Raw genomic sequence first — 23,162 nt, forward strand, 5'->3', positions numbered from 1 at the left:
TTTTTTGAATAAGATAAAATAAAGTTATCTGCCTTTTTAGGGGCACCTGGGTGGCTCAGTCAGTTAAGCCTCTAACTCCTGATTTCAGCTCAGGCCACGATCTCGTGGAGCCTGCTTGAGATTCTCTCTCTCCCTCTGCACCCCCCAACCCGCTGAAAAAAATAAAAATAAATAAAGTTACCAACCTTTTTAACTGGGACTGGAGATAGGATGTCAAGCGGGTAGCTTCTTCCAGCTGCATAAGGAGACAATTTCTTTTTTCCTGAAGCAGAATCCTGTAGGTAAGAAAACAGTCCACTGGTAGATTTCAAAGAGGGTGAGTTTACTTTCCCAACAAGAAACTCAACTGTAAATTCCCCGAAATGATTTAGGTCTGAATGACTCCATTCTAGAATACACTTGTAGGTCACGAACACCACGATAACAGAGACTGCTTGTGTCTTGCTTGACGCTGTCCCCCCAGCACCCTGAACAGTGCCTGATACACCGTAGAAACTCCAGAGATGGGTGGGTGAACGGATGGGGGGTTGGGCAGGTACACTAACAGACAGAAAGGATGAGAGCCTGGATTAGACTAGAAGACGGCCTCACATGCACAGCACGCAGTAATCCGCTGGAATTCCTGCAAACGAATCAGAGTCCCTTGCTTAAGCCCCCCTCTGGGCAAAAACACATGTGATTCTAAAATCCATAGAATTAAGATTAGACACAAATAAAACAAAACAGCAACTGTCACAGAGTTGGAGGGCATTTTTTCTCTTCTTTCCACTATCTTCAACTTTAGGATTTCTGAAATGAACTCTGTCCACTGCACTAAGTCCACCGCCTTGAATGGAACCTGACACATCCAGGCACTCAACGCTGAATGAATGAATGAATGTGTTTGCCTCAGAACAAAATAGTCCTTGTTTATAAATCAAACCACGGCATTTAACATGTGACCAAGTAGGCACCCTTAAAACAGGTCTGTCCTTTGATGGGGAAAAGGCCTGACACCGTCCCAATCCCCAGTGATACTCACTAGCCCACCTCAGCCGGAAGACGCCGACCTCAGCCACTTTGCTCTGTCTCCACATTGGGTCTAACAGCCCTCAGCCTGTTCCGGGGAAAGCCTCCCACCTCCGGGTCCTTACTCCCAATTCAAGCATGCATCCAATGAAGGGAGGCGCACAGAGAAACAGGCCTGCCTCCACCTGGCCCAGAAGGTCCCGGCAGCAGGAGCCCTGCGGGGGGCACTTAGCCCCCCCCAACCCCACCTTGCTGCACAGCGTGGGTCGCAGACAGTGACCACTGGCAGAAATGGCCGCCGTGGAAGTGCCTGTCAGCAGCAGGGGACACCCCTCCTGGCCCAAGGCCACTCAGCGGCAGATTCAGGAGACACACGTGGGCCAACTCAGTTCCAGTGGGGAGGGCTCTGCATCCCAGGACTCAGCGCCTGGCCTGGTCCCGGAAGAGACTCCATCAGCTGGACGAGCTTGGCCAACCCAGTCCCTGAACCCGGGCACCGAGAGTCCCACTAGCTCCATGGGGTTCTGTGGATTTGGACCCTGGGACCCCGGCACTCATGTGTGCTGGGATTTCCACGTGGCAAGGGCAAAAACAGTCAAGGGTGCATTCATGTGGGGTCTTGAGCAGCAGGGGGCATTCGCCGGACAGAGTCCACCCTCCTTAAGAGACAATCCGGCCAACGAACTCCCAGGCCCTCCTACCCACACACACACCACAGAGCACCCAGGGGAGAGCGGAAGCGCAGGCGCACAGGTGAAAACTTCAGTTCAAGGTCCCTTTCCAGGGTCAAAATCAACTCCGCATTTATTCGGAGTGAAGTGACAGGGCATGCAATCGCCTCAAGCAAAGTAAAACTCACTCCTGTATTCCTTTGAGCCAGGCTCTCCCGTGGCCACCACTTCCCGCCAGCAATGACATCAGCCACTAATGTCACCACACAGACATTAATGATGACTATCCAAGCATCGATAACCCCAACACGTACCTCGGTTGGGTAAACTCCCGTGTGATTAGATGACAGCCCTAAGGGCGTCCATCCACACGCAGTGATTCAGCTGTGACATGCTACCTGTAAAGGCTCATATGTACACAGCATACAGCCCTCCTGACACACCGCATGTGAAGGTCTAGTACACGGTCACATGGGTGATCACCCTGGGGGTGCTCTCCAAAGCTCAGTGGGTCCCTGCAGATACCCTCCTGACAGCTGCGAAACGCAGAACAGAGCCGGCCTCCGACACGGCCCTGGACCGCGCGCGGCAAATGGAAGGCGGTGGCCCGGCACACGCCTAAAGGCCGGGCAACGAGGACTCGGGCTGCCGGCCGGCCTCACCCCTCCGACGCCCACAGACAGCCCGAGACGGTCCGCGGACAGACACCTCTGGGAGCGGGCAGGCAGGCACCAGGCCGCTGGCAGCTCCCGGGGGAGACCCAAATGGCAGACGAGGCGAAGGGGTGGCTTGCCGCCACGCCGGCCGGGCCAGCAACGGGTCTCCCTCTCCGGGCCCACAGCCTGCCTCCCAGCCTGCTGCCGGCCATCCCGCAGACAAGGGGAACGCACTCCGATGCTGGAAGGGGGGGCGCTAAGCAAGGGGCTCCCAGCTCCCCTCGCTGCATGCCCTCCTGCTTCCGAACAGGGAACGGGAACCACGGGCGCCCGGGCAGAGCTGGCACCTCCCGCAGCAGGGAAGGCGCGCGCTCCCTCCAGCACCCACCTTCCACCCGCTCCGCCAGGAAACACACTAGGCAGTCGATGCCCTGCGTCTTAAGGACCAGGACCAATCGAGGGTCACGGGCTAGTTCTCCGAGTTCGCATTTCTGGTTGGACCTTGCCCGGATGCTGAGTCCCGCCTGCTCCCGAAACCGCGCAAGGCCGCCCACCTTTCCGTGGCGCCCTGCACCGATGTGGCCCGGGCGCGCTGGATCTCCTCCTCCAGGCGCCTCCTCTCCGCCTCCAGCCGCGCCACGTCTTCCGCCGGCCTCCTCTGCTGGACGATGAGCTGCAGCTCCTGGAGCAGGGCTTCCTTCTCCTTGATGAGCTGCAAACGGTCCCTGTCGGCCTCCGCCAGGCCGGGCCACGACTCGTTCTCAAGCTGGGCCAGCTGCTGCTGGATCGTCGAGACTCTGCAAGAGACGAGCCCAGAAAGATTCATGAGGCCAACATAGCACCACACGTTCTCCACACCATCGCACGGATTCTGGAAACTCCCTGTGCTAAGTACGGAAATTATTGCACCGAGTGAACCCTAAATGACAAAAAGAAAGCAGCTGGAAACGATGGATGATAAAAGGAACGTGTAGACCCTCTGCATCGCCTGCCCCGGTCTAGGAGACTAGGGATGGCAGTAAGCACGGCAGGCCTGCCTCAAAGGACGGACGGGAAGGCCGGCTCCTCCACACCCCAGGCCCCGTGCTGTTCCGATCCGTGCTTTCCTCCATGGCACTGACGCAGAGCAGGACGGAAGCAGCTCCTCTCTCCCCACCTGCCATCATCAGGAGCTAAACACAGTGCTGGATCCCCAAGGGATGCTTCTGGCTTCCTGCCTGCTCTGCCGGGCCTAACTGGCAACAGCACCTGGACAGGAGAGCACTGCCCCCAGCACAGGGCTCTGGAACAGAAACCCCGGAGCGCCCGGCGACCCACGCCACCTTCTGCATGTTTGCTTGGCACACAGGCAGCGTGGCTTTGTGTCCTGAGTTGTCGCCAAATGCAGATTAAATGAGATGGATGTGGCTTATATTTTCAGAACAGTCTTTCACGGGTGGAGGAGAATGGTTTCAGCCCTTCAAGTTTAAGTGGGGCTGCCTAGGAGGGCTATCTGTTTTCAGACGGAAACGAGGGACGCCAGACTCCCCCGGAGCCCAGCGCGGTGGAGGGCAGATGCTGGCGTATGTGCCCCCAAAACAAAACCCAGGGACTCCTCTCGGGTCACAGAGAGCTGTGAAGACAGGGAAGCAGCAGGGGTGCATGGCCCTGTAGCCTCTAAGACAGTGATTCTCAAAGTGGGATCCCTGACCGGCAGGCAGCCTCCGCGTTACCAGGACCTCTGTTACAAATGGAAACGTGGGGTACCGCTCGAGGGCTGTTGAACGCAACACTCTGGGGATGGGGATGGGCAACCTGGGCTTTAACAAGTACCAGGTACTTCTGACCCTCACTTCTGTTTGAAAACCCTCTGCTTTCAGGCAGCCCGGCCTGGCCTGCTGGGTGCTAACTGACCGTAGAGCTCTTAGGGGCCTGCGTTAGGCTCCCGGCTGACGATCCTCACTACGACAGGAATGGCGGGAGCACTCCTGCCACCACCGTGTCCCCTGCGCCAGACACACAAACTCATCGAAGCTGGCATCCTGGCCACTGGGTCCGGACCTCGGAATCCTTCTCAGTGCTGTGCTCCCTGCACATACCGGCAATCAGCGGGCGCTGGCCCACGGGTTGGAGTCTCAGCCCCGTAGCAGCTCAGGCTCCTCTAGAGCTAGACGGGAGCATGGGGACTGGGCAGCCTGGCTAGAGCGCTGGGTAAGACGCCTTCTTCAAGTACCAAACCCATCGAGGAAGCCAATGGTAAAAAAATAAAATTAAAAAATCAGAGTAGGGGAGCCTGGTGGCTTAGTCCGTTAAGCGTCTGCCTTCGGCTCAGGTCACGATCTTGGGGTTGTGGGATCGAGTCCCGCGTGAGACTCCCTGTTCCGAGGGGAGCCTGCTTCTCCCTCTGCCTCTTACCCCTCCTCCCTGCTTCTGCACACTCTCTCTCTGACTCAAAGAAATAAATAAAATCTTTAAAAAAAAAATACAAGTTATAGTTTAAATGTGCACATTTACTCAAGTCCAATTCCCCAAGAAGGTAACGAAAACAGTTGAACGTAGTAGCTTTATTAGGCAAGTTCTTTTCCAACTTAAAACTAATTTCCTGAAAATGTGTTGGAAAATGGTGCCAGATCATGTCACTGAAAAATACTGCTGGCAGAGGCTGCTCACCGGGACTGGGGATCCGAGCGGGCTGGAACATCCATCTATGTCTAATTAGTGTAATGAAAATTTATGGCGGTCATATAACTGAAGCCCAAGAAAAACATACTCTGAGTCGGCCCATAAATAAGTTGGTGCCAAATCAGACATTATACCCAATGAAATTTCTGGAACGTTCTACTGGAGATCAAGACAAGTCAAGAGTAAGGAATGAATGTGAAAGAGAAGAACAACACTGAGCAAATCCATTGTGTCCTCATAATTTTTCATGTCATTTATCCGAACAAGCCGCAGGAAAGCCTCTCCGAACCTGGCTGACGTTCGCGGTATTATTCTGTAACATATACTAATTCTCATTCACATGCTACAGGCACCCACGTTTTTAAAAGCACTCCCTGTGAGTTTTCTGAGGTGTACATGGGAGGTGATCAAGATTTCACGTGAGCTGGCCCGGTGCTGGTCAGCTGCCGTTCTGTAAGCATTCAAGTTGCCGAGGGGGGCAGAAGACGCAGCCCTAGATAATCCTCCTCTTTCCAGGCAAATTTCAAGTCACATCCGCTACCAGAAAAACAGAATGCGGGAAGAGAAGAATTATAGGTGGGAAGAGAGGCGAAGGGCCAACTTCAAACGGTCTGTCCACCGAAGGACAAGACAAATAGTACAGTGGCCCAAGTGACACCCAGTGTACCGTGACGGTGCACGGCTTACGGGACAAGTATGCACAGACACATGGCAAGGGACCACCTTGGCAGAACAGACAAGATTAGGACAAAACTGACTTCGTGTGGCCCACCCGGAAAAGCTGTTCGGGCTGTGCTGAACACGGGGCAAGCGTTTCTATGCTGAAGAGGAGTGCTTGTTCACATAATTAAACCTCACAAGGATGCAAATGACTGCATGGTCGTCTCAGAGCTGTGAATCTAGAAGAACATGGAGAGATATTGCCAAGTGCCAGTTCCTTCCGTACAGCCACACTCCAGATGCAGACATTCGGGGGTGAGGCACATACGTCCTGTCTGTCTGCACTGGAAGCCAAAAGCTCTAGAAGGATTCCTTCTGTGACTTCTCGCGCATTCACCATGGGACAGGCAAGCCGGCTTCGCCTGTGATGCAGGGTGCCTCATCTACTCTGCAGCTGGCCTGGAAACAAGCATCTGCTAGGACGACACTTCATGCGTCAGGATTAGCAGAGGATACATAACCTCTTGCAAATGCCTTTAAAAGCTTTAAAATGTATGTCCATGTGCTCATGACAGAGAAGAAACAAAAGCACATCCTTAAATCAAGCATTCAGGTTTCATATTTATTATGTGATCTCCAAAATCGATCCCCCGAGCAGGTTTGATGCAGGCAGAAGTAAAAGAGGAATCATTCTCCCTCACTGTGTTTCCCTGAACAGGTTTTCTGCTACAACCCAGGCACCATTCAACCATGAATGGAAACGTGCATTGATGCTGCAGAAACTACTGAGACCCTGACAATTCACACGGCAATCCTAAATGGGATTTGCATTTTTACTGTAAAAAATGCACTTCTAATATAACACAGTTTTGAGATATATTTATATATCTAAAATAATCCTTAATTATTTGAACTTATACCTAAAGTCTGCAGTCTACCATCTAATTTTGCGTGCTCCTAAAATATGGCTGCTTTCCGGAAGGGAGACGGAACTCCAGGCAAGCCGCGGTCCCATCTCATGGCTATGAGACATGGCAGGATGGCAAGGCCACATTCCGGGACACAGGGTCAGCCTCGAGACATGGGCCTTCAGATTTCAATCACAGCTACAGATTTGATACTGCTTATGCTTTCTCTCTTTAGTTTTCTTTTTGTAAATATCCATGTAAGTGAACAGCAGAAGTTTAAGAAATCCTCAGCTAAGATCGAGGTCAGGTGGGTGATAAAATGACTGAGTAAATGTCAAGCCGACTGGAACCCTAACAGGACACTGATTCCTGACAGCGGAGGAACAGCAGGACCCATCCTGGCAACACATGCTAAGACACAGAGAAACCGGATGGGCCATATGTTTTGTTCCTAGCTGGACTGTGAGTGTCGCTATGGAAACAGCAACAGTTTGTGCACAGTTCTGGAACAAGTGCTCTTAGGTTAAAAATAAGGAACTATCTGTGTCACCGGGATTGGTTCAAGCCTTGTTCTTCCAAACTGGCTTTGAAAAATTCTAAAAAATTTTGGGGTACCCAGGTGGCTCAGTTGATGAAGTATCTGCCTTCGGCTCTGGTCAAGAGATCCTGGGGTCCTGGGATCGAGCCCCGCATCAGGCTCCCTACTCAACAGGGAGCCTGCTTCTCCATCAGCTCCTCATTCCGCTCTCATGCTCTCTTTCTCACTCTCTCTCAGATAAATAAAATCTTTAAAAAAAAAAAAAAAGAAAAGAGGGATGCCTGGGTGGCTCAGTTGGTTGGACGACTGCCTTCGGCTCAGGTCATGATCCTGGAGTCCCGGGATCGAGTCCCACATCGGGCTCCCAGCTCCATGGGGAGTCTGCTTCGCTCTCTGACCTTCTCCTCGCTCATGCTCTCTCTCACTGTCTCTCTCTCTCTCAAATAAATAAATAAAATCTTTAAAAAAAAAAGAAAAGAAAAATTCTAAAATTTTTAACCAATAATGTGAAAATATTCCAATCATAAGGTCTGCCTTGAGAATCCAAAGTGACTTCCCGAAGGGAAACAAAGAAGCACTTGTTTGGTACATTTCACATGAGCCGGAGTTGAAAACACAAAGCCAGTCACCACGAGAGTGGCAGTTTGGTCTAGGGAATTCTCTAGCAATCACTTGGAATTATGAGTCCCACTTCCACAAACTTCCTTTAGATCTGAATACATCCTGATACTTCTCGTTGTCCAGAACATTGCATGTTGTCAATTTCACGACTCTGAAAAACCATCTCAAATCTAGACATGCAAGGGTTATACACACACACCCCCACACCCCCAGCTTAGAAGTGGTAAAGCCCAGGAGGTTCTGCGGAGGGTAGGCAAGCTGAACTTCTCGTGGAGGAATGAACTTCCCTAATGTCACATGTCTACAGCGGGGTGGGGACGTGTGGCTGTCCTGACCACGGCTCCAAGGTGTGGCCAGCCAAGCGCCTTGCCAGGTGCAGCGGGCAACTGCATGACCCACAGCCGAGTAGGTTACAAGGCAGGCGCTCACTCGCTCACCAGATTGAGCCAGATGTAGAAAAACTCACTTCAGTGACGAGAGGCAAAATCGAATTACTCCGCGGGGTCTGGAAAGGTGCCCTGCAGCCACCTCAGGGGAGCAGAACCGCAGGTGCCCCACAGAGGGCACCGCGATCAACGGCCTTGCTGGACAGAGGGTGGGGCTCTGCCCACAAGAATGCTCCACAGACATTTTAAAGCAGCTTCAAGTCCAATGAGAACAACTCATCATCCAAACTCCAGATCCACCTTCTAAGTGATCCTCAGCCACGAAGTGGGCCTCTGAGAACTCTCTCTTTGGGGCCGTTCGCCTCCTTTAGGCTCCAGGGAGCGCCATCCACGTCACACGGGGGGAGGGGCTGATGAAGGGCAGCCGACTTTTTATTTTCCCAAGTAGAGATTTTGCAAAAACCTACTCACATCAACTATCATCATTATTTTGTAAGAGGAAGGTATTTTAACAGGAAAAAAAAAATGATCAAAACAAGAGTTCTTTAAATGGAAAAAAAGGCCAATCCGCGTGATAAAAACCCATCACTGCGCTCCTTTTCCTTGTGCACGGTGGACCGCGGTGGAACAGGGACACTTCGGGGCAGTGCTTGGGAAGGAGGTCGGTCTGTCCTTCGCCCTTTGCCAGCATCTCCTCCATCGCTGTGGGTCCCCGCAGGGGAGTATCTTCTGAGGTTTTACTTCTTCTTCTCTTCTGCTCACTCCTAGCCAGGCTCTCTGGGACTTTTTGTTCCCCTCTCCGGCAAACTTCACTCTCACTAGGCCAATAGCTATGGCACTTCCTTACGATTCAACCGTGAATTCTTTTCCTTTCTCAGTGCACGCTGTCTCCCAAGGTGAGCTCTGCCACCCTGCGACATCAGTATCCCCTAGATGCCGAAGATTCCCAGACTGGTACCTCCCACTGCCCTCTTGGACGTCTCCCCACTGGGACGGCTCACACTGAACATTCCCGACTCAAAGGTCCTAGAATGCCCAGCAATTTCAACTCCTTTCCAAGGCACCAGTGGTCTGCCATGATGCGGTCCTGCCTCCCTGCTCGCAGCCTCTTCCGTCCCCATCCCCGCTCCCCTTCGTTCTGCAACTACAAGCCTGTCCCCGCTGCCGCAGACCGACCCCCCACCTCCTCAGACACTTGCGATCGCACAACTTTCCGCCCTGATCCCTGCTCCCCAAATGCACAGGCACCCAGAATCCCAGCATCCTTCAGGGTGTAGCGCCAATGCCATCTCCTCCAGTACCCAGGAAGAGAAATCATTATAGAAAGAGTCAAGATCACAAGCCTCTTCAAATGTCCATGAAGGCCCAAGAGCTGTAAGCTGAGCCTGGTGTGATTACAGATCCTGCAAGCACGGTTCTTGAAATGGAGAGACCTTCCCCACCTGTTAGATCCCTAGAGACAGGCACGTCTTGATGCCTTTTCTCTCCTCAGCTCAAGGAGAAGTACGTCAAGGCTCCCATCAGGACGTGGGCCTTGGGGAAGGGACCCAAGAGCAGCGCCGTCCGCCTGGAGCTGCCCTGGGCCGCCAGGACGCCTTCTGCCTGCCCGCTGCCGGAAGCAAGGGCCAGACAGCAAGTGCGACCGGAGGGGGCCTTCGTCTACTCATCCAATAGCTATTCAGTGGTATTCAGCTACTGGAAACACAGCAATGACCTAAACAACAAAACTCCCTGCCCTTGTTATGCTCTCGGAGGGAAAAACAGATGATAAAAGAGAAAACACGCACGCAGAGAATGGGTTAGGTGGTCACATCTACTGAAAGCATCGGGGTGATGGGGGTGGGAATGGGGTATGCTACTTCATTCCAGACGATCAAGGAAGCATCTCCGACAAGGGGACCAAGAGGAGAGCAGAAGCCACCTGACCGACTTGAGACCAAGTATTCCACCGGTAGGAGAGGAAACAGCGAAGGCCAAGAGCACGGTGCGGGTGTCCTCGCGCTGCTGTAACAGAAGCCCACAGACCCGGTGCCTTCAAACCGCACACATCATCATCTTAGAGCTCAGAAGTCCAAAGACCAAAATGGGTGGGCAGGGCTGTGATCCTTCCAGAGGCTCCAGGGAAGAATCCATGGCACTGGCCTTTCTCAGGGCTGCCCCCAGGCCTTGGCTTGTGGCCCATGCCTCTCTGATCTCTGCTTCCCTCCTCACATCTCCTTCCCAGACTGTCCCTCTTCTAAGGGCCCTAGTGACGACACTGAGCCCTCTTGGGTCATCCGGAACTATCACCGATCTCGAGGTCCTTAACTTAATCCCATCTACAAAGTGTCTTCTGCCACAGAAGGCAACACAGCCCGCAGGTTCTGAGCACTGGGACGTGAACACCTTGAGGGGGCCGTGATTCTGCCAACTCTGGGCACTAAGTCAGGAGTGTGCCTGGCAGGCTGGAGACCCAGTGTGTCCGTCCATAACCGGGCAAGGGACGACACGGAAGGGAGTGGGCTAACACCCGGGGTTAGTGGAAAACTGGCTCCTCACAGTAGGGATTTAGAAGCAAAAGCAGAAGGCCAAGAGTAAGGTTTCTCAGCTGAGGCACTACTGACACCCTGGCCGGCTGAAGTCTTTGCTGTGAGGCCACACTGTGCACTGTGGGCTGGTCGGCAGCCTTTCTGGGTTCCGCCCACTGGCTGCCGGCAGTACCCTGTCGCTAGTCCTGAGGATCAAAACTGTTCCCTGGGGAGCAAAAGCAGCCTCCTTCAAGGCTTGAGAGCCATGTGGAACAGGGGAATGACAGCATCTAACATGTTTTGAAAGGATCACTTGTCTAGAAAAAAGAATCAGGCCCAGCAATTAAAAGAATCAAAAATCACACAAAATTCTGTTGACCAGCACGAGGAAATGCACCATTCACACCAGGGAGAAGCACATGACAACTGAGAGAAGGTCTCTGCCTGTTACTCTAGTAAAACTGACAGAGAATGAAGATGTTTAATTGGCGTTGGTGGCAGTGCAGCGTGGCTAAGTCATTCTGGAAGGCAATGTGGGGTTATCTATCAAAACTTTCTTTCTTTTAAAAGTAGGCTTCACGTGGGGCTCGAACTCAGGACCCTGAGATAAAGACCCGAGCTGAGATCAAGAGTCAGACGCTTGACCAACTTAGCTGCCCAGGCGCCCCTCCAAAACCTTTCAACATATGAGTGTTAAGATCTGCACATTTCATCGCTAAGTATCAGTCCAAGGAAACAGTCATTTCTGCGAGGCTGGGGCCTGTGAAGAGATGTGCGCTGTTTGTGGAAGGGAGGAACCACACCCCGTCTAAGATGCCTGTGCACCGAGGGAGGGCTGTGCACTCTAAGCCAGATGCCCATCACATCCTCCGTTTAACTACATGGGCTTCCTTTATTCAAATGTTTAGGTAAAAGCCTGGAAGGTGTCACACCAAATCACGAAGGGTAGGAAGCGGGATCAGAGAAGGGGAAGTGGGTGGTCTCCACTGTGTGCGCCTGCGACAAAAACAATGTACTCATGTACTATTTTTATAATAAAGACGAAGAGGAAAACAAAAGTGCGCACACACACGCACGCACAGCCCCAGCAGGTCCTGGGGTAGGGTAGCGAGAGGTCGTCACCCGCAGGCAGAGCCACTGATAGACCGACATATTCTTGTTAGTTGGGGAGGAGTTTATCTCCCGAACAGGCTGAAGACCATACGTCATCGCATCGCATAAAGCACACTGTTTTTTCTGAAATGTCCAGAACAGGGTTAGGTACCGCACAGACAGGAGTACAATCTCCCATTCTCCCAGCAGCTCCTCTGCCCACTGTTGGGGCGTGCGGATGAAGCTAGTGGGGTCACCCACACAAGGAGGCCAGCAGGAAATCCCGTGGGGATGGCCCCGCTGAGGCACCAGAGTCCTCCAGCCAGAGCAGGGGTTCTCGGCCTCGGCACTGGTGACATACGGGGGTTCGTTCTCTGTGTGGGGCCGGCCGGTGTGCCGTAGGATGCTGAGCAGCGGCCGAGCAGGTCCCCCAGAGCTGTAACAACCAAACCTGCCTCAGGACGCGGCCAGAGTCCCCTGGGGATAAAGTCCCCTCTCCTCCGCTCCGCCCGGCGGGAACCCCTGTGCTAATGGGAAAAGGAAACGTTGTGCTTGGGCAAGCCAATCCAGGACATCTCCACGTGGGTACCTGATATTTAAATGTGGCCAATGGAGCCCAGAACGGCATTTCTGGCCCACCTGGGTCTTGCCCCCTCCACCCCCGCAGCTGCGTGCAATTCCTAACAAGGTCCTGGGCATCCTGAAATAGCGCTGTCTCAGCATTTAAAAGGTTACTCACTGTGTACCCGTTGTACCTCTAGAAAACAAAGAAATCACTTGCTATGTTTAGTAAATGTCGCAGCAAAACACGTAACAATTATGTCGCAAAGCATAGCAACCAACTATTTTCTGCATTTTAATACGACACAGCAAATTCCAGCACCCACACTGTGCGGCCCAGCAGAAACATGCGAGAACGAGCAGAGGCGTATTCCAAGCAGACCACGGCCCGACAGACAGCCTCGAGCTCAGGAGAAGGCACGCGGGGCACATGGAGAACATGACCACAGTGATAAGCGGCACGGCTGATTGCACTTGGCAGTGGTCCGTGTGGAAACGTAAGGCCCAGCCCAGATACGAGGTGAGAAGCCAGGAAGAAGCGGGGCTTCGAGCTCCGAGCAATGAGAAAGCCCGTGTCCGCTCACGCCGGCCCTCCAGCACGGAGTCATCTGATCCGCTTTTGTTGCTATTTTTACATTTTCTAAAAAGGCAACAAAGTGGATTTCCAGACATCATGAACGATACAGGATCTGCAGCCGACCCAACTATCTCATTTCCGGAAAGGAGCCCCTGACCCCACCTGGCACTGCGCCCCTTCTCCCCCAGCCTCTCAGAAAATAGTTCACATGTGACTAAAAGACTTTTTTTTGAAAAGACATGCCTCATAGCTTCCTGAAGCACATATGTGGAAATAATTTGGTTTTAAGGCTCTTTTCAGAAGACACAAAAGAGAGAGAGGGTTTCTAGCAAGGGGACCCGAAAGCGAGGGCAGGGTCGGAATCCGGGAACCAGGGTCCTGCGAAGGCGGGGCGGAACGGGACGTGCCACAAACCCAGCCTGCCTGCGAGCGCTCCGCGCTGCCTCTCCATTCTGCCCTTGTCCGATGCTTAGGGCTGGGAGAGGGGGACGGAAGACAAATTCTGAACATGCACAGACAGGCTCAAGTCTCCATTCTCCAAAGGCGGATGATTTACAGCGGAAGTCAACAGAAAAGGCTGCGATGCTCTCCACCCGAGGCCCGCGGCCGAGGAACCGCGAGCACCTGCTGACCTGGTCCTTATTAAACTGTCTTTTAAACCAAGATATGTGACTGTTTCCATTAACCTCTGCAGTTAGAAACGACATATATAAAAGATAAGGCAATTCTGTTGAAGCAGGTCTGAGGGACGGTGGCCGGTCGGGAGGCAGGGCGGGCGGGGATGGAGACGGAAGCTGAGAAGTCTCCGTCTTTTTTCAGTCATGGCTTCAGAACCGTCCACAATAGTGAGAATTACGCATCTTAAATGCACATGAAATTTTGTCACGGGCATTAAGAGCCTTACCCAGAAAGGAAGATCGTGGATTTTGCATTCTAGCAGACACTGCTTTCTGATAAAAAGTGGACAGTCCCAGCCTGGAGCTCCACAAGAACCTCTTTCCAGGAGAGAAAGGAAGGAGGCAGAAGGCGAGGTTTGAGAAAGGAGCTTCTTACCTCTTTCTGGCCTCCTCATACTGCCAATTAAGCCTGACACGATCCACAAGTCTTGTTTTATCATCAAAGACAAACTTTCCGGAACAGAAGGAAAAAAAGGGGGAAGAGACATATTAAAGACACATTTTCAAAACAGAGAATTCATTTAAACTTTCAGCGACAGTGGAGAATATTTTCATTTGTCTTTGCATTTCCACTTCTCAAGGGTCTGGAAGGAAACACACCCAACAGGGCTCGCCCACCACCCTGGCTGGCAGAAGCTGCGAGTGGACCTGGGAAGACTTTGCTCCCCCAACACTGGTAGATTTTTTTTTTTAACAGTGGAAATGTATTCATCTATTGTGTAGTTCTTAACAACAACAACAAATTAGTTTAAAAAAATGGGGAATTAGTCAGTAGAAGTTGACACAAAGACAAAAATATTCATCCCATTTTGTACAGTACGTTCTCTTGTTCTTCAATGAATGCAGAAGAATGTTGTACGAAGTCGCGAGATCTGAAGAAGGCGGACTAGCTGGATGAGACATGGGCTACAGGCCTCCTTGGAATGTGACGTAGCATGTTATAGAACTGAAGGTCAAAAGGAAGGAGCGCAACATGTGGAAGAGTCTGATGGGGCCCGTCACCCCAGGAGCTGGAACTGAAACATGGCACGCGGACGTGATCACTAGCTGTGCTTATTTTCATACCAATTATGCTGAACTAAACAATTCCTAAAACAAAACCAAAAAGACCTGTATGGGAGGTAGCTATAGCTCACCTCAGTTACCTCTCCCTTCATTCCTGGAAACACATAACACTAGTTCATTAATCAATTATCTCTGTAGATCTGACCTTACCTAGACCACATGTTATAGCCACCAAGTCTTTTTTTTTTTTTAAGTAACCTCGTGTCAACAAACATTTGAAAATATTCTATTTGAACGACTAGTGCTAAATTTATTGATACCAATTTTGATATAAGTCAATAGGAATTTCTCTGCATCTTTCTTGCTTTGAATGAGGGGACGGGTCATCATCGGGCACATTTTAACAGCCTTGCCCAAAGCCTTTCTCCACGGTTTCCTTAACATAAATATCTTTAGGCTATAACATCACAGCTCCAGAAACTGTCTACACTGGAAATGGCCACTTGTCACCTCATCACCCTGAGCTCATCAAGACCAAGAAATGTCGTTTCTTAGAACCTCTTCTCAGGTACCTGGGTGGCTCGGTTAAGCCACTGCCTTCAGCTCAGGTCATGATGCTGGAGTCCCAGGATCAAGTCCCACACCGGGCTCCTCGCTCCGCAGAGCTTCTCCCTCTGAGCTTCTCCCCTCTCCTGCTCTCTCTCACTCTCCCTCTCTCAAATAAATAAACAAAATCTTTTTTTTTTTTTTTTAAAACCACTCTTCTCAATGCTGTCTATAGATCTCTCAGGTCTGTGTTTGCACTCTTCTTTGAGAACAAAATGGACATCTTGGTCAAAAAAGGAGAAACCTACGGCCCAATGGATTCAACAGGTTCCGGTGTAGTCCTATAGCATGAAACTGAGAATGAAGTCAGTTGTGCAGATGTCTAAGGTGGCCCCCAATGGTCTCTGCCTCTTGGGATTCACCCCATGTGAAATCCCCTTGAGAATGCCCTTGACTGTAACCAGTAGACTACAACACATGACGGGAAGATAACGGGAAGCCGTTTCTGTGATTCCATTATAAGACAGTGACTTCCATCTTGCCAACAGACTCTCTCAGTTTGCACACTTTGATGAAGCAAGCTACTGTGCCGGAGAGGTCTGTACGGTAAAGAAGCAGAGCCCTCCGTCCAGCAACCTATGAGGAAGTGAATCCTGCCAACAGTCATGTGAGCTTCAGAGTGGCCCCTTCCCCAGTTGAGGTCTCAAGACGAGACCCCAGCCCTGGGTGACTCCTCATTGGCAGTTTTGGGAGAGCCCCTGAGGCAGAGGACCCTGCCCAGACTCCTGAGCTATGGTGTAAGTCTGAAATAATAAAGGCGTTAGGTTCTGGAGTCCCTGGGTGGCTCAGGGGTTGGGCCACTGCCTTCGGCTCAGGTCATGATCTCAGGGTTCTGGGATCAAGCCCGGCATCGGGCTTTCTGCTCAGCAGGGAGCCTGCTTCCCTCTCTTTCTCTCTGCCTACTTGTGATCTCTCTCTGTCAAATAGATAAACAAAATCTTTAAGATGCTAGGTTCTGGAGTAATTGGCTATGCAGCAACAGCCAACCAATCCAGTTCAGCCTTTTTATACACTTTTTTACAAGTGCGTGATGTAGTAGAAAGCACAGGTGTTTAGGCCTCAGAGATGTCAATTCAAACCCAGGAAGACCTGCCTCTCCCTGGCCACATGACCTCTGGGAACTTGGCACCTCGATTCCCTCGTCTATCAAAAGGACATGGAGGGGTGCCTGGGTTGGCTCAGTTGGTTGGGCGACTGCCTTTGGCTCAGGTCATGATCCACGCAGCGTGGAGTCTGCTTAAGTTTTCCATTTCCCTCTGCACCCCCCACCCCCACAGTCCTCCTCTCTCTGAATAAATAAATCTTAAAACACACACACACACACACACACATCTAAACTCAATTTTCAGAAGGAGTCTGCTGTTTTAAAGAACCCAAATCACAAGGTCAGAGGTAATAAGCAATTCAACTGCCTTCCAGGTCATGGAGTCTTCACAGCTGGATTTTTCCTTCAAATGTAATGGCACAAAAGGGAAAACATTTCTGAAGAGAAAGTGGCAAAATCAAACAAATGAGTGATGGCAGCACAAAAGGAGCTCTTTTCTATCCTGCCATCCTCGGCTTGTACCCCCGTTCTTGGCGTACCTCTCCAATGATGTCAGTCTGAGACCCAGCATCGCAGAACTGCTGAGGTAAGGAATCGCCGGGCACACCTGGATTGTGAGGGAAGTCTTGCAGAGGGTCGCTGAGAGAAAAGCTATTCCTGAAGCCATCAGTCAGCTTGGCCAGGCTCTGCAACAGAAGGAAACGAGTTACTTGAGTTCTTTGTGTGTGATAGAAACTTTCTAACCCTAACCGATGTGAGGCGATGGGGGTTCCTAACATGTTAACGAACTTCATCGTGGTCATCATTCCACCTTCTATGTGTATAGCAAATCATCAGGTGGTATGCCTTAAATTTCTAAAATTTTATCTGTCAACTGTACCTCAGTAAAATGGGGGGAGCACAGCCATCCAAAATGTTGTGTCGATAAATGAGTCTGACAGAGATGAATGCCGCCTTGAGATTGCGATACACCACACAAAAGGAAAACCACTCCCAGGTGAGGTTTATGTATTTTTAGAGCCTGATTTTTCAGTCGTAATTCTACATGGCCAAGAGTCCTTGCATATGGATGTTAGTGTACCAGAAACTAGAGTAACTGTATCTCCTTGTGTACATAACTCCTTTGGGTGGAAGTAAAAAAGAACTCCAATTTTCTACAATTTTCTAGAAGACTCTGGAATATATCTCTCTCCAGCAGACGTTTCCATAGACACCAGAACGTGCAGGTGCAGCATGACATGCACAGCTGGCTCTGGATCCAGATGGAGGCATGCTGAAATGGGCCAGTACTGTTAAGGTCATAAAAGACCGAACAACTTCTTGGATTTTCCTAGAGAAGACGTTGCCCAGGCCTCTCCCAGGAGCTTCTCAAAGAGGACGCTGGGGTCCGGAGCTTCTTACGGAAATTCTATAAGTCTCCCCGGTGGGGAACCCACTGGAGACAAGTGGGTGGCTTGCCCCAGCTCAGCACACTTGGAAAGGCCAAGGCAGAGGAGTTAGTTCAACCTCCTGGGGCAAGTCCTCCAAGCCCCCATGGTGGATTACCACCTGGTTCAGCCCCGGAGTTTGGGCTTAGATTAAATGGGGGATGACCACACCGCACCTTGTCCAATGCTGCCCTCAGAGGCTGCAGTCAGCGGCAGGAGCTGTTCCTGCCACCAGCGCCTGGAGAAAATCGAACCGTTGACCATTTACCTCTTGTGACCTGGGAGGGCACCTGAAAATACCGATTGGTGGATTGCACCTCCAGAGCCTAATCCAGCAGGCCTGGCGTAGGGCCCAGTAACGGGCAGTTGAACAACCACTGTGGGGACACTCCACAAGTCTCCTGACCTTGACTTCGGAAGCACTGCCGTGCAAGGCAGTTATGTGCGCACCTGTCTCCTTTGGGCCACAAGTCCGAGCTCTGCTTCACATGTCCTTCTGCAGAATCCAGACACGCGCCTACCAGGCACTCGGGGTGTTGAGCAAAAAATGAAAGCCGTAACAGAAGCACCGGAGTGCACCCCAGGACCAAGTCAAAACACCAGTGCACGTCCACATGCAAAAAATCAAGCTTTTTCTAAAAATACCCAAATCCCCAGAAGTCCCAGGGACCAAAAAATAAAGCAATAGAAAGCTCCAACGATCCCAGCCACATAACTAAAATCTGCCCATGAGCTGGAATACCACGTGGCCACATAGAGGAAGGCAGAAGCTCATGCGGACAAGTGCGGAAAAGGGACAGGGCATTAGGGTCACGTGAGGAAGCCCCACCTTCCCGTGGGGACAGTGGAACATGTGTTCATACTCTCCCGTGTCTGTAAAAATGCTGGCAGGCCACCCAAGAAGCTAACAGAAATAGTTACTGGGGATGAGCGAATGAGGTGGCAGCCAATTTCTCATCAGACTTTCTAAATTATTTTGATTATTGAACAATCTGTGTTGCCCATCGCTATGGCTTCAACTGTGTCTTCCGCAATGATACATCCAAGTGCTAAGAGCCCGTGAGAGTGAGCTTATTTGGAAAGAGAGTCCTTGCAGATGGAATCAAGTTAAGGTGAGGTCATACTGAATCAGAGTGGGTTTGAATCCTGTGGTTGGCATCCTTATAAGAAGAGAAGCATGTAGACACAGACACAGGGCAAACACCATGGGGCAATGAAGGCAGAGAACAGAGCAGGGCATCGACGAGCCAAAGAACGGCAAAGATCGCCAGCAGCTCCCAAAGCTGGAAAAGGCGAGGAAGGGTCTCCCCTAGAGCCTTCAGAGAGAGCGTGGCCATGCCGGCACCTTGACCATGAACCTCTGGCCTCCAGACTCTGAGAGAATGACTTTCAGGTACTCTCTCCCAGTCTGTGGCACGGTGTCATGGCAGCCCTAGGAAACTAACACCCATACTTCTAAATATTTTAATACACAGTATGCAGAAACATACACACACATAAAGAACATACATACATGTATGACATGTACATACGTTTTAAAGTATATATGAATCGTATACATGACAAATACATAATATATATCATAAACCCAGAGCTTCCTAACATGTTACCGAATAGACAGATGGACACGCAGGCAGGCAGACGGACGGACACAGGGTGCACAGAGGGCCAGCCCCTACCTGCATCAGGTCCCGCCTCTCCTTCTCGCCGGTGCAGATGGCTTTCTTGATGGTCCGGAGCTCGGTCATTATCGCCTGCGCCTCGTCCGGTTTGTAGCTGGTATGCGCGCTTGACATCTTCCGATCAATCCTGGTTTAAAACGAAAACGCAAGAGTTATTCTGTGCGAGAGTCCAGCGATAGGCTGAAGAACAGTGAAAAACTCAGAAGCTTTTTAGAAAGATGGGACACAAGTTAAACACACTGGTTTGGCAGGGATAATTCAATATCCCAGGAGCCCTTCCTTGCTTGTGGTACTACACGGAGATGAGGCTTGACCTGCGGGCGACTTTCTTTGCTCCAGGAACAGCCAGCGCAGGTGAGGACTTGCCAGTCCGGTTCTCACGACCTCTACTAACGATTACGCAACCAACAGTGGCTTGAGTAATTTCCTGGGATTTGAAACTCCTCTCTGAGCGGAGGATCATGTCTTATTTGTTTAGTCCCAGCACCTGGGTTAGTGGTCAAAAATGTCCATTAAACAAGCATACGAATGACATCTGCACGCAAACACATAAGGGACAGAAGAAAAGTTGTGAACGATGCAATAATGAGGCCCGCATACAAAACTGCAAACTCCCTGTCTCCTCTACCTTTCTTCTACCTCATTCTGGTTCCAGTTGCTCTCTCTCTCTTTCGCCCCCTACTACTCACCTCTCCAATTCTTTCCTTCAGTCCCACACCCGTTCACCCTTCCTTCCATCCACTCCAACTTCCTCCAGCCCTCCATCCCTCTCTCCCTCCATCCCTCTCTCCCTCCATCCCTCTCTCCCTCCATCCCTCTCTCCTTCCGACCCATCTGCCCCCGTGCACACGAGGCCGGGTCTGTGTGGGGGAAGTGGTTGCTGACCAAGCCGAGGGTTGGCTCGGGCCCTCACGGAGCCGGCAGCCTCCTACAGTGCGCCCTCTGTCTCACCTTCCCCACCAAATCTTGAGCCTTGGAGGCCCTCAGGGCTCAGGAGGCTGGAATACTTTGGTCCACAAGCGGCATGAGCTCCTCCTCTGCAAAGCCGTGAGCAGGCCTTTCAGATTCGAGATCCCTGTTCCACAGGTCCTTACACGAAAGTGTTTCCCCCACGTGACCGGGGAATCTGGGTCCTTGACAACGGCCCGCCCGCGCTCCCCGATTCTCCGCTCACGGAAGCATCCTGGAAGGCTGCTGAGTACCAGCGAGACTCCAGCGTTAGAGCGGGGTCCTGGGCAAGTCACTTCAACCCTTCACACCTCCACTTAACGTTCTTCCCGTTTCCGGAGAAAACGTCAGGAGAAGGCCTACCTGGGCACCTTACGTGTAATGTCTGCGAGGACTATTCTGACCGTCAGGACAACGCCGAAGCTGCGTACTCACGGGACACAAAGTCAAAAACTCACCAGCTCCGGTACTCAAAACCCCAAGTTGATCTGAGCCATCAGCCCCCGTGGAATAAGAGAAGGACAAATGAAACAGGCAAGAACCTGTTCCCTCCCTCTGGAGTCAGACCCCAGGGCTCTAGAGCATTGCTGGGCCTGCATCGGCTACAGATGATGTATTTATGAAAACTGGTCCGAAGTCCTCTTCCGTGGCTTGGATGCAGGTGCCTCATGGGTCCCCACATAAGTCACCGTGACACCCCTATGTCCCAACATGGCCGGGCCACATGTTTTCCCTTTTTGGCTGTTTCACAGAGGACCGAGAGTATCTAACAGAAGGCAGACATTGAAGGTCATCTAGCTCATAGCCCATCAGCCAAAGAAGTGGCCCAATTTTTCTTGCAGAGAAAATTCAGACTCGTTTATGTAATAATGCCTCCCTGTATTCATCTTCTGATAAAAGGCTTTCCAAAACGTCTCATTTAATGTCACCACCGACAACCCACAAAGGCTGATAAAGTCGGTAGAAAAGGATGTACGTCACTCTCGGACAAAAATCCCGGGGCCAGAGAAAGCAGATTCCTCTCTAACGGTCAAGGACCAGTCCCTCTGCTAATAGGTCTATTGCTCCTCCGGAACGAAGATCACAGCCAAGAGATCATCATCTGACACTGACCCCCACGCAGAGAAGAGGAACTCCACTACACAGAGCAAAACGTTTTCAACGGCTCGAAAATCGAGGCTAATCAAACAACCAGAAAAGGGCAGACACACGCAGGCGGTGCTGAGGCTGGGGCTCGAGCCGCTACACGCGTCAGCTGCAGTCACACCTCGGTGTCGTGGCTTCCTTCTGGCTTTTGGCAGCAATAAAGCCTAAGTGTGGCCACCCGCAACCCCAGGGACTGAGGCAGCAGCCTGTCGAGCCACCAGCTTCTACGATTGGGCCCCAAATCCCCTCAGGGAGGGGGGATCAGCAGCCCCGTCGTTCATCTGCCCAGCACACACCGCAGAGCGCCTCGGAGGACGACTGTTCAACTTCAAGGCCACGGACCTGCACTCGGAGCTCTACCCAAGTGGCTCTGAGACCTCGAAGAGAAAGCAGATTGGCCGAGAACAGCTGTTTCCACTCTGTTCTGAGGGCACCCTGGTGTCGGGAGCAGCTAAAGGGAGAGCCTCGGCCTAGGCTTGGGGACCCCTAGAGACCCTTACCCCTGCTACAGCAAGCACCTTCTGTTTGCTCTGTCTCAGACAGGGGACGTCTGAGATGCACAGAAGGTGTCGTTTGCGGGAAAGGAAAGGGGAGAAGATGCCCCTGTTTACAAAGTATGAAAGCTACCAGGAAACAGGATCTTGGAAGTCCTGGTATTTCAGACAGAATACTGCTGTTTAAAAGTTATATATTATTGTTACATTATATATGTATACATTACCTATTATGTCAATAATACTGCATATTACTATTACGTTATATGAGAATATACTCCTACAAAAAGATTATTATGTACTAAACATAACCTTACATAAACATTTGATATAGCATATACTATTTGATAATTACATAATTATATTGTATAAAGAGTACATTAGAATAGTTCGATGTGTGAAGCACCTACTGGGTGTCAGGGTCTGGCTGTGTGCTTTGCATCTGTCGCCTCCTGGAACCCCCTCAACGGCTTTATGGGATAAGCAGGACCTTCTCAGATTTTATAATGAAGAACCTGAGCCTCAGAGCGTTGAACTAAGTGGCCCAGGATGACAAGCTAAGATCTGGCAGAGCTGCCAGGGTTCAAACCCCAGTTCTCAAGTCAGCACTGGGCAGCCAAGTGCAGAGATGGCCCTAGACGCTGCAGGCGCGCACCTGCTCACAGCGGCCAAGGTCGGGCCCACATGCTTTTACGCGGACAAGCAATGTTTCCCAGAATTCACACCACTTCCAATTTTCAACTGTGATAAATCTTCATCTAATAAAAACTGCAAAGGATAGGAAGCCTCTTCCTTTATATCTGCAAGATTCATTTCTTTGAGAACGTTCTCCCTCTGCTCAAATTTCCTCTAGAGAAAGAAAAAAAAAGAGAGAGAGAGAGAATTCCCTCTAGAGCTTTGATCAAATTCAGAGGATGTGGTCAGTGATTTGGTATTTTCTAAAATACCAATATATTCCATTTCATAAAATAGTAACATCTGTCACTGCCAAAAGAACAGTCTTTTCTTTTTTTTTTTTATTTTAACTAAGAGCCCAAGCGAGTGATTGTACATCTGAAATAAAATGACAGAAAAGCGATAACCGCTGAACAAAAGGCGGTACAATAAAAATGTAGGTTATTCTACAGTGCGCTACGACCAGGACGCTTGAGCTCCCCCAGCCCCCGGTTATGCGCTGGGACCCTAACTCCCCGTGTGGATGTGCCTGGTGCCTCCGGGAGGTACTCAGGTCATGAGGGAGAAGCCCCCCATGAAGGGGATCAGTGCTGTGATAAGACAGACCCCTC

General features: G+C 51.1%; 1 protein-coding gene across 1 annotated transcript in view; it reads right to left on the reverse strand.

Moving 5' to 3' along the window:
- The window catches only part of WWC3 (WWC family member 3), a 109,840-nt gene that overhangs the window by 24,670 nt on the left and 62,008 nt on the right, over nucleotides 1-23,162 (reverse strand). The window contains exons 6-10 of the mRNA XM_044236067.1: nucleotides 19,286-19,415; nucleotides 16,719-16,865; nucleotides 13,900-13,973; nucleotides 2,890-3,132; nucleotides 186-275 (exon numbers count right to left, since the gene is read on the reverse strand). Coding sequence (XP_044092002.1) covers nucleotides 186-275; nucleotides 2,890-3,132; nucleotides 13,900-13,973; nucleotides 16,719-16,865; nucleotides 19,286-19,415 — 684 coding nt within the window. The remainder of the gene's footprint in view (nucleotides 1-185; nucleotides 276-2,889; nucleotides 3,133-13,899; nucleotides 13,974-16,718; nucleotides 16,866-19,285; nucleotides 19,416-23,162) is intronic.

The sequence above is a fragment of the Neovison vison genome, chromosome X, assembly GCF_020171115.1.
Source record: "Neovison vison isolate M4711 chromosome X, ASM_NN_V1, whole genome shotgun sequence".
In the NCBI taxonomy this organism is placed as follows: Eukaryota; Metazoa; Chordata; class Mammalia; order Carnivora; family Mustelidae; genus Neogale; species Neogale vison.